Genomic DNA, 9913 nt, shown 5'->3' with positions numbered 1-9913 from the left:
CTTGCACCACCTTCATCATTTGGATAGGAGTTGCCGCAGATGTTGCCAACATGGCGGATTCAGACATATTGTTGTTCTATTTTATAAGGTCCTCAAGAATAATTAATAAAATGGCCGCATGCATCTCGGCCGGGGGTCATTCTCCTTTTTTTTTAAAAATAACGTCGTCTCCAAAAAGAGGAAATCGCGTGTGTTTTAATTTGTTCAATTTGATGCAACGTGCTTAATTAATAAATTCGTTTATACATAGGGGGAAAAAAGGCCGAGGGGTAATGTGCACTTCTGTCGGGAGAAAACAAGAAAACGGACAGGGTGGGAGGAAATCTCCTGCCGGACGGAAGAGGGTGTGAAAGTGTGATGGCCTCCCCGTACAATCCCCACCGGCGGCAGCTGGGCGGGGGGCAGTCCGCCTGGCCGGATCTCCCACCGGAGCTCCTGGAGAGCATCCTAGGGCGGCTCGCCCCGCTCGACCGTGTCGCCGTCCGCCTCGTCTGCTCCTCGTGGCGCTCGTGCGCGCGAGCTTCGATCTTGGCTGACCTCCCCTTCGAGGCCCCGCGCCTCCTGCTCCGGCGCCCCGGCTCCTGCGGCAGCCTCGCCTTCTTCAGCCTCCACCGCCGGGAGATCCTGCGTTTCGCCCTCCCCGACCGCCTCAGCTCCGGCCGGTGCTGCGGCCAGATCGGCGGCTGGCTCGCGATGGCCTTCGACGAGGAGCGGGCGATCGAGCTCCGCAACCTCTTCTCCGGCCAATCCGTGTCCATGCCACGGTCCCCCGTGTCCCCGGTGGCCAAGATCGTGCTGTCCGCGCCGCCCACCTCGCTCGGCTGGGTGGCCGCCGTGCTGGGCCGCGCGGGCACGGTGGCGCTGCTCCAGCCGGACGTGTCCGGCGGCGCCTGGACCACGATCGCCGCGGGGGGGCCGCACGGAGGGTTCCGGGACGTGGCGTTCTGGCGGGGGCGGCTGTGCGTGCTGGGCGACGACGGCACGGTCCTGGCGTACCGGGTGGACCTCCGCGCGCGCGTGGCGGCCGTGTCGGAGCTGCGCGGGAAGGACGCCAACTCTCCGAACCGGCTGGAGCGGCGGGTGCGGTACCTGCTGGAGTCCGGCGGGGAGCTCCTGCTGGTGAAGAAGCTGTACAGCGTGGTGCGGGACTCGGCGGACGTGGAGGTGGAGGTGAGCCGGTTCCGGCCGGAGGGGTGCAAGTGGGAGCCGGTGACGGAGCTCCCCGGGAGGGCGGTGTTCCTGGGGTCGGTGGCGTCGGCGGCGGCGCCGGCGACGGCGGGGGTCCGGGAGAACTGCGTCTACTTCGCGCGGCGGGACGTGGAGCTGATGGTGCCGCACGCCATCGGCGTGTACTCGCTGGGGGACCGGGAGACGGCGGTGGTGGCCATCGCGGGCGGGCACTCCGTGGAGGTGGAGCCCGTGTGGATCCTCCCCTCGGTCGCCTGATCCGACTGACCCCACGCACCCACCGGCGTGCAAGAATAAATAAACCGAGCCCACGCCTTATTCGGATGTTAGAACTGTGGATTGCTGTGCGTGTTGTTTTCTCTGCTTTGTTCATGGGATTAATTGGTGATTTGGGTTTCTAGGCAAAGACCGCTCTGTCTGAATTGCTGTGCATGTTCTTCTCTTTGCCGTGTTCAGTTCATCAGAAGTTCAGAAAGTGCCGGTATCTGCGGTTCATGAGATTTTACCTGGGGTTTTCTAGGGCAGATGCAGTGCGGTCCGGCTTATGCAGTACGCAGGCAAAACAGAAATCAAACATCAGATTTTTTTAGCATGGCAAATCGAACTTCTGAGATGGCAAATTATGTTGTCGCTAGGATGGCAATTTCTTTTAACAAGTATGACAAATCCGCCATGTTCAGTTTTTTGTTAGGAATTGTCATGCTTAAGACAACGTAATTTGCCATAAAAAACGTTTGACTTGCCATGCTTATAAATCTCAAGTGAGATTTTTAGCATTTCCCAGAAAGAAAGGCGACGACAGCCGGCTCCGGCGATGGCCGTTGTCAGATGAAAGCCTCCACTGGCGCGAAGTGCTACCTTTTGCTCACGGTCCACGCGCGCGTCGCACCAGCAGGAAAGCGATAAGCTGTGTCCGCATCCGCCGCGTGCCGATGCAGACTGCCGCTTCCACTTCCACTTGCACGGGCTGAACTGAAGAAGGCAGCACGCCATCCAGAGTTTCCTTCTCGCTCGTCTCTCTCGTCCCAAATCCGCGGTGACCACGTTCGCCTTTCAGCCGAGAAAGTTCGCACTGATAGCACCATCAATCCAAATGCCAGGAAATGTAGTAGCCCGGCACATGATTTCCTCGCGACCACATGCAACCAAATCCGTTTTGGCTCCTGGTAATAAGGCTGGTGTGCAACGCTAGGGCACAGCCAGAACAGGCATCACCAACTACAATAGAAAATGCCAGAACACAACACAGATATGACAATGCCAGAGCACAACACAGATATGACAGAAGTTAGACAATATCAGTACGCGATAAAAGCAGACACAACACAAAAAGAATTTAAAAAGACGCAACAAATCTTTCAGTCACAAACAGCCCAACAATAACATTAACAAATTCTTTTAGTCCCAAACAAGTTGAGGAACAAAATAGTTTCAGAATAAGAACGGGCATACCACCATAATCAGATTATGTACTACTCCGCATACCACCATAAGCAGATTATGTACTACTCCCTCCGTCCCAAATGTAATGGTATCAAAAAACGTCTTACATTCTGGGACGGAGGGAGTAGATGAACAAGGTGTTGTAGTACATCCAAGGGCAACCAGATGAATTATCTAGTTGCCTTTGAATATTTTTCTTCACATTTAATTCCCTCCAACATCATATATCAGCAGTTGAAGAAGTCGGAAAGTTTGATATAGTCAATTACGTGGTCCAAAGCACAAGATGCCCTTTACAACAGTAGACCAACATATATAATTTTCGACTAATTTTACAGCCTTATGTCTCTTGCTCATGTGAAGGCCAGGTTCTCAACAGAACAATCCAAAAGGGCTCCATAGGGGGGACAGAGTATATTCAAGCATGTATACGTTCCGCCGGTACAACGGGGAAAATTTCAACATTTCAAATGTTACTACATTGCTCACTCCAGGGGCTAATCTATGGCAATTATGAGGAACCCCACCGAGATGTACATGAGGAATACAGGATAGATGGCCAGAGCCTTTCTCCTTGGGTTCACAGCAGCGCTCATGAATGGGTAGGCAGCCCAGGAGCTCCACGCCAGTGTGACTGTCACGACGATGATCTTTAGTATGACATTGTCCTTCAGCAAGCAAATTAGGGCTCCAACATCCAGAGGAAACAAACAATAGCCAAGGAGACTGAGGCTTTGGAAGAAGATGATGTGCCCACCCTGCAGGGAGACAGCAACAAATCATTCCAAAATTCACAGTAGGTATAGTTTGGATCAAGCAAACGACGTGCTTTGTGTGTGAGAGACAGCGCTTACCAGAAGCAGAACATTTAGTGTTAAGATTATAGCCCCAGCTGCCAGCACAGCGAACGCAACAGCAAATACTTCAGACTACAAACACAACAACATAGAAATCAGCATTTTGCACGGAAGGAAACAAAGAAAAAGTTGTAAACTACAAAGAGAGAGGACAAGTATATTGGCCACTGGAAGAAAATAACATAACAATGTAATATGCCAACATAGAGAAATCAAAATCAGAAAATGTTCAAAAGTGAATATTCCATATGTCTGTAGCTATAATGTTCAATGTAACAGAGAAACATATGAATAAATAACTGAAACGCCATGATTTCTTCCGTATAATGTAATCACCATACCCACAACATTCGATGACATGCCTTGCATAGTTACATTTGAACATGGTAAAGACAGCAGAGAAAGATAATTGTGTTTTGGCATACTTTTGCCCATTCAGGAAAATCCACCTAAACCCAGCTACTCGCAAATGCAATTACATTTCTTTCAAGCAAAAACAGCACAGCACTCTTCTGAAAGAGAAAATATTGACAAAAAATTTGATTTCTCCTAGGTGTCAATGCCATCAAAATTTACTGCAAATTCAAGAACAGATTATGCACTTAGCTATACAGAATTAGCACGGTCTTTCTGATTATTAGCAATTGAGATCATATTTTGCACAAGGGCACTTTTAGTAATTTGTTTTGTCACTAATCAGTACTCCATAACACAGTCACTCTCCAGGTTCCAAAAGAAATCCAGTAAGGCTACACCACATTGTTGCACAGTAAGAACCAATCTTAGAAGCATTCGGATTCGCATAGACATCCACAGGTTCTAAGAGAACATGATTTTTTAGGCGCAGATATCAAGTATTGCTATACCATATTCTGTAATAAAATAACTAGTATTGCTACCTAGTTTGTCGAAATGGCACCTACAAACCTTGCAGCTCAGGACAAGTCCACAACTGGTCCATTAGATAATTCTAGAACATCAAAAATGGACCAATGGTTGTGAGAATAAATATGAAATTATGTCAGCTCATCACTCACCACTAGTACACATGGACATGAAGTTTCAGCATTGTGATGCCTCCAAACCAATTTTGAACCAAGAACATAGTGCATTCTCTAATATCGAACACAAGACATACCTAAATAATGAGCTAAAATAGGCACAGAAAACCCACAGCAGAATAAGCGCATGTTTTCACACCTCGTCTATATTTAGTCATAGAAATAACATAATGGAATTAATTGGATACAACACTATGATTGATGGTTCTAATCCCATCCCCGCAGACCTAGTATACAGTCGTACAACACCAGATTCAGTTATCCCCTAGGCAACATCGAGCTTGCAAGGGAATAGTAACTGTGACGCTTGCCTCCAAGTACTAACCATGAATCGCGACATACAATTCAATAATGTATAATCTGATCTAGGAGTACCTTATAGAGATATCATGAAGTCGAGCACTAAATACGCAAGAGCTAAATCTCGCGAATCGACGCATAAGCTACCACGAGATCTGGTCGCGGAAGGGATGCCAGGTACCTTCTTAACAGAGGCGGACCAGGAGAGTGTGAGGCCGAGGAAGACGATGAAGAAGAAGGGGCCCCAGAGGTCCCAGTCCCTGAGCGCCTTGCCGGGGTCCTCGCGGTTGGGGTTGGGGAAGACGACGAGCTTGAGGTTGCTGACGATGCGGGCGAGGTCGCGCTTGACGGTGTCCCAGACGGGCTCGGTGAGCGTGTTGGGCGGGGGCCCGAAGCCGTCGGAGGCGATGGCGACGGAGACGGACGCGGGCGGGGCGGGGGTGGGCCCCTGGGGCACGAAGATGGGGACGGAGGAGGCGGGGAGGGGCGGCTTGGAGGACGGCGGCGGAGGCGAGGTGGAGATGGGGATGGAGGCGCGCGGCGGGGAGGGCGGCCGCGCGGGGAGGACGGTGGCGGAGGGCGCGTCGTACATGAGGCTCTCGATCTCGTCCATGTCGGACTGCGCCGACGACGGGTGCAGCGGGATCGTGTCCCCGTAGTTGTGCGACATGGCGGCGTCGGCGGCGGCGCGGCGGGCGGGCAGTGTCGGCGAGGCGGATCTGGGGGGAGGGGGGAGAGATCTCGCGCCCTCGCGGGAGTGGGGGTTGGGGAGGTGAGGACTTGCGGGTGCGTGCCGGCCTGCTTTGCTTGCTGCGGATGGACTAGGGGAGGGAGACGCGGGTTGGCACGTGACTATCGTGCTGCCTTCAGATGCAAATGCCGGCGACGACCGGCTGCACGCTTGACGCGTCGTAGATTGGGGAAATGGACGGTCTAGATCGAGTGGAGGATAAGCAAAAGACAGGCCAGAGTTGAACTGCATTTGGCACAATCGAGCAACCTTAGATATTTTTTTCGCAAATACGGGAAGCTTGCTTGTCTTTCCTTTGTTAGAAGGAAAGTGAAAAATACAGTGGGTTATGCATCATGCGACACATACGCTTGATGATGTGTATACGATGAACAGAGCAGGAAGACCAGGGTTGCTCAACCCCAACTTACAAGAAAACCACGTTTTCGGAAGGAGGTTGATCATCCCTTTGGTGTCGGCGTTGGCTCAAAGGTGTGCCTCATCCTAGATATCATGCACGAGACGTGAGACGAAGGGTCGCTGCCCGTCGAAGATGCGCCCGCTGCGATATCTCCAAATGGGCCAGGTCGTGAGCATGATGACGGAGGATCGACCTTGCCGGTGCATGATGGGGGCATGCGAGCAGGAGGACACCCAGCACTCAGAGAGCACATCGCCGGGCAAGGCAGGGTCCTCATGGATCGGCACCAGGAAAGCACTTCGTGCCATACCTGACGCGAGAAGGAACAACCCGCGAGGAGTAGCTCCATGTCATTAGGGACTGGGTTGCAAAGAACATACCGCTCCGCATGGGGAGGCCCATGACGAGTAAGACGGTCAGTCGTCCAACAACGATTTTGGAGGGCGAGCCAGCTGAACACTTCGATGTGGAGTGGCACCCAGGTCTTCAAAAAAGAGCTGTCAGTGGGGGTCCGAGATCGAGCCTTGAAAGAGGGTAAGGTAGCATGAGTTGGTAGTGTAATTCTGGGTTCCGTCCAACTCCATGTAAGCACGTCCGACCTGTCGTTCAGTGGTATGTGCAAAGACGTCACCACATCTCAATGTATTACACCAAGGTGGTGGGCCTGAGTGCACCATGGATATCCTGCACCCAAGCACGACCAGACAGTCCCTGGCACACAGTACGATCTCAGAGCCTCCACTTGCAAACATGGGCTTAGATCAACGGAAAGAGCTCTGCAACGGACCTCCCATCAACCCAAGGTTCATTTCAAAAGCGGGAGGTGTTGTCATTCCGCAACAACCATGAAGTCGAGACCCTAAAGATTTGCAGTTCGAGTCTAATGACCCATCTTCCTCGTTGGCCTCGTCATCCAAGATCGGTATTGCGATGCTATGGCCTTGCGCACACGTTGTCTTGGCTGCAGCGCATTGCCCCTTCCCGGCCATGGAGCCACCTGCACTTAACCTTCGATTTTGTCTTGGTACATTTTTGTACCATTATATGGGCCTAGAAAGCCCCTCCACTAATAAAGTGGTGGGGCGATATAGCTTACAGCAGAACCCAGAAGAAACATTAAATTAAGACAACTCATTGATTCTTACAAGGAGGGTCCCAAACAAAAAGATAGAAACACAATCGGGTCCTTGGCAGTGTCTAACTGGATTGAACCTCGTCATCACCCTAGACGACCCACTTGGGACAAAAAATCACTAAGGTCGTAGCACTTGCACGCCATGGCCTCCAAACAAACACTCGATATTCCTGAAGGAAATATGCCCTAGAGGCAATAATAAAGTTGTTATTTTATATTTCCTTATATCATGATAAATGTCTATTGTTCATGCTAGAATTGTATTAACCGGAAACTTGATACATGTGTGAATACATAGACAAAACACTATGTCTCTAGTATGCCTCTACTTGACTAGCTCGTTGATCAAAGATGGTTAAGTTTCCTAGCCATTGACATGTGTTGTCATTTGATGAATGGGATCACATCATTAGGAGAATGATGTGATGGACAAGACCATTTGTTAGCTTAGCATAATGATCATTCAGTTTTATTGCTACTGCTTTCTTCATGTGAAATACATATTCCTCCGACTATGAGATTATGCAACTCCCAGACACCGGAGGAATGCCTTGTGTGCTATCAAACATCACAACGTAACTGGGTTATTATAAAGATGCTCTACAGGTATCTCCGAAGGTGTTTGTTGGGTTGGCATAGATCGAGATTAGGATTTGTCACTCCGAGTATCGGAGAGGTATCTCTGGGCCATCTCGGTAATGCACATCATATGAAGCCTTGCAAGCAATGTGACTAACAAGTTAGTTGCGGGATGATGCATTACGGAACGAGTAAAGAGACTTGCTGGTAACGAGATTGAACTAGGTATGAAGATACCGACGATCGAATCTCGGGCAAGTAACATACCGATGACAAAGGGAATAACGTATGTTGTCGTAACGGTTTGACCAATAAAGATCTTCATAGAATATGTGGGAGCCAATATGAGCATCCAGGTTCCGCTATTGGTTATTGACCGGAGAGGTGTCTTGGTCATGTCTACATAGTTCTCGAACCTGCAGGGTCGCACGCTTAACGTTCGTTGACGCTAGAGTACTATTGGGATATTTGATGAGTGGTAACCAAATGTTGTTAGGTATCTCGGATGAGATCCCGGACATCACGAGGAGTCTCAAAATGGTCGAGAGATAAAGATTTATATATAGGAAGTCATATTTTGGGTTCTGGAAAAAGGTGCAATTTTTTCGGTATTGTACCGGGAAGCTTCCAAAAGGTTTCGGAGGATTCCAGAGGGGTCCGGAAGTCCACAAGTGGGTTCACCACGACCCAAGGTCTAGCATGGGCTGCGGGGAGGTGCCCTGGTCTTATTGGGCTAGGCGCACCAAGCCCTCAAAAGCCCATCTGGCTAGGGAAGGCAAAAAAGGAAGGAGTCCTAGTAGGAATAGGGTCACTTCAAAAAAAAGTAGGAATAGGATTGGACTTCGAGTCAAGTCCTCTCCTCCTTAGCTGCGCCCTAGGGCTTGGAGGGGATGTTTGCCATGCCCCTCCACCTATATATAGAGGGGAGGGGCGCCCCAAGAGGACATACCAAGCCCTTGACACCCCTCTCTCTCTCTCCCGTTACTCCGTAGTTCCACCGGCTCGTCCCAGCGACGCTTAGCGAAGCGCTGTCGGTGCTCCATCACCACCACGCCGTCGTGTTGGTTGTGATCCCATCTACTTCTCCTCTCCCGCTTGCTGGATCAAGAAGGAGGAGACATCATCGAGCCGCATGTGTGCTAAACTCGGAGGTGTCATCCGTTCGGCACTAGATCGGTTGGATCATGAAGAAAGTTCGACTACACCAACCGCGTTGTGAAACGCTTCCGCTTTCGATCTACGAGGGTACGTAGACACACTCTCCCCTCTCGTTGCTATGCATCTCCTCGATAGATCTTGCATGAGCGTAGGAAATATTTTGAAATTGCATGCTACATTTCCAGACAGTGGCATCCGAGCCAGGTCTATGCGTAGATGATATGCACGAGTAGAACACAAAGAGTTGTGGGCGATGATCGTCATACTACTTACCACCAAGGTCTTATTTTGATTCGGCGGTATTGTTGGATGAAGCGGTCCGGACCAACCTTACATGACCACGTTCATGAGACCGGTTCCACCGACAGACATGCAACTAGTTTTGCATAAAGGTGGCTGGCAGGTGTCTGTTTCTCCAACTTTAGTCGAATCGAATTTGACTGCGGCCAATCCTTGCTGAAGGTTAAAACAACAAACTTGATAAATCACCGTTGTGGTTTTGTGCCGTAGGTAAGAACGGTTCTTGCTAGAAGCCCATAGTAGCCACGTAAAACTTGCAACAACAAAGTAGAGGACGACTAACTTGTTTTTGCAGGGCATGTCACTACAAAAAAAAGACACATCCGTGACATTTTGGGCCGAACGAATTTTTTTTCTATCATACTTATGACACTTCTATGACGATAATTGTGACAAAACCCGGTATCATCATAGATGTGGTGGACTCCTACTTCTATGACAAAAAATCATGACAGAAAATGGGCTTTTCGTCCTAGGCGGGCCGGAGACGCAGCTGCATGACATTCTTTGGGCCGTCCATGACGGAAAAAACCGTGGTAAAAGCGAGGGCGAGAAAAATATCGGGGTGTTCCCGGTTACGGTGGGTGGTCGGGGCCGAGCGATGCGCATTTCTCTCGCACACGTATGCACGCGTGTGTGTGAGGCGTCGACTGTAATTAAACCCGAGCGAGGCATTGGGCTCTAACTGAAACCGAGCAATTGCACTGTAGGCTACGCATTACTGAACCCGAGCGATCGATC

The 9913-nt window shown here is 50.3% G+C and overlaps 2 protein-coding genes across 2 annotated transcripts; one reads left to right on the top strand and one right to left on the bottom strand.

Annotated features, from left to right (window-relative positions):
* The first annotated feature begins 274 nt into the window (after positions 1–274).
* On the top strand, positions 275–1630 carry LOC123071546 (uncharacterized). Its single transcript, XM_044495124.1, has one exon. The coding sequence runs from the start codon at positions 358–360 to the stop codon at positions 1444–1446; it is 1089 nt and encodes a 362-aa protein (XP_044351059.1). The 5' UTR covers positions 275–357; the 3' UTR covers positions 1447–1630.
* Positions 1631–2865: 1235 nt separating this feature from the next.
* LOC123071545 (protein YIP4b) lies at positions 2866–5652 on the bottom strand. Its single transcript, XM_044495123.1, has 3 exons — positions 5031–5652; positions 3486–3560; positions 2866–3389 (listed from the first exon to the last, which is right to left on the bottom strand). The coding sequence occupies exons 1-3, from the start codon at positions 5517–5519 to the stop codon at positions 3129–3131; spliced, it is 825 nt and encodes a 274-aa protein (XP_044351058.1). The 5' UTR covers positions 5520–5652; the 3' UTR covers positions 2866–3128.
* Positions 5653–9913: the final 4261 nt, after the last annotated feature.

The sequence above is a fragment of the Triticum aestivum genome, chromosome 3B (assembly GCF_018294505.1).
Source record: "Triticum aestivum cultivar Chinese Spring chromosome 3B, IWGSC CS RefSeq v2.1, whole genome shotgun sequence".
In the NCBI taxonomy this organism is placed as follows: Eukaryota; Viridiplantae; Streptophyta; class Magnoliopsida; order Poales; family Poaceae; genus Triticum; species Triticum aestivum.
Note: the sequence above shows the minus strand (reverse complement) of the source record. Positions and strands in the feature narration are given on the sequence as shown.

Coding starts and splice junctions, on each gene's coding strand:
- LOC123071545 (XM_044495123.1), bottom strand. CDS start 5,519: ATGTCGCACAACTACGGGGACACGATCCCGCTGCACCCGTCGTCGGCG. Junction 3,561..5,030: donor GGTCCGCCTCTGTTAAGAAG/GTACCTGGCATC, acceptor TTGTGTTTGTAG/TCTGAAGTATTTGCTGTTGC. Junction 3,390..3,485: donor CACTAAATGTTCTGCTTCTG/GTAAGCGCTGTC, acceptor GTCTCCCTGCAG/GGTGGGCACATCATCTTCTT.
- LOC123071546 (XM_044495124.1), top strand. CDS start 358: ATGGCCTCCCCGTACAATCCCCACCGGCGGCAGCTGGGCGGGGGGCAG.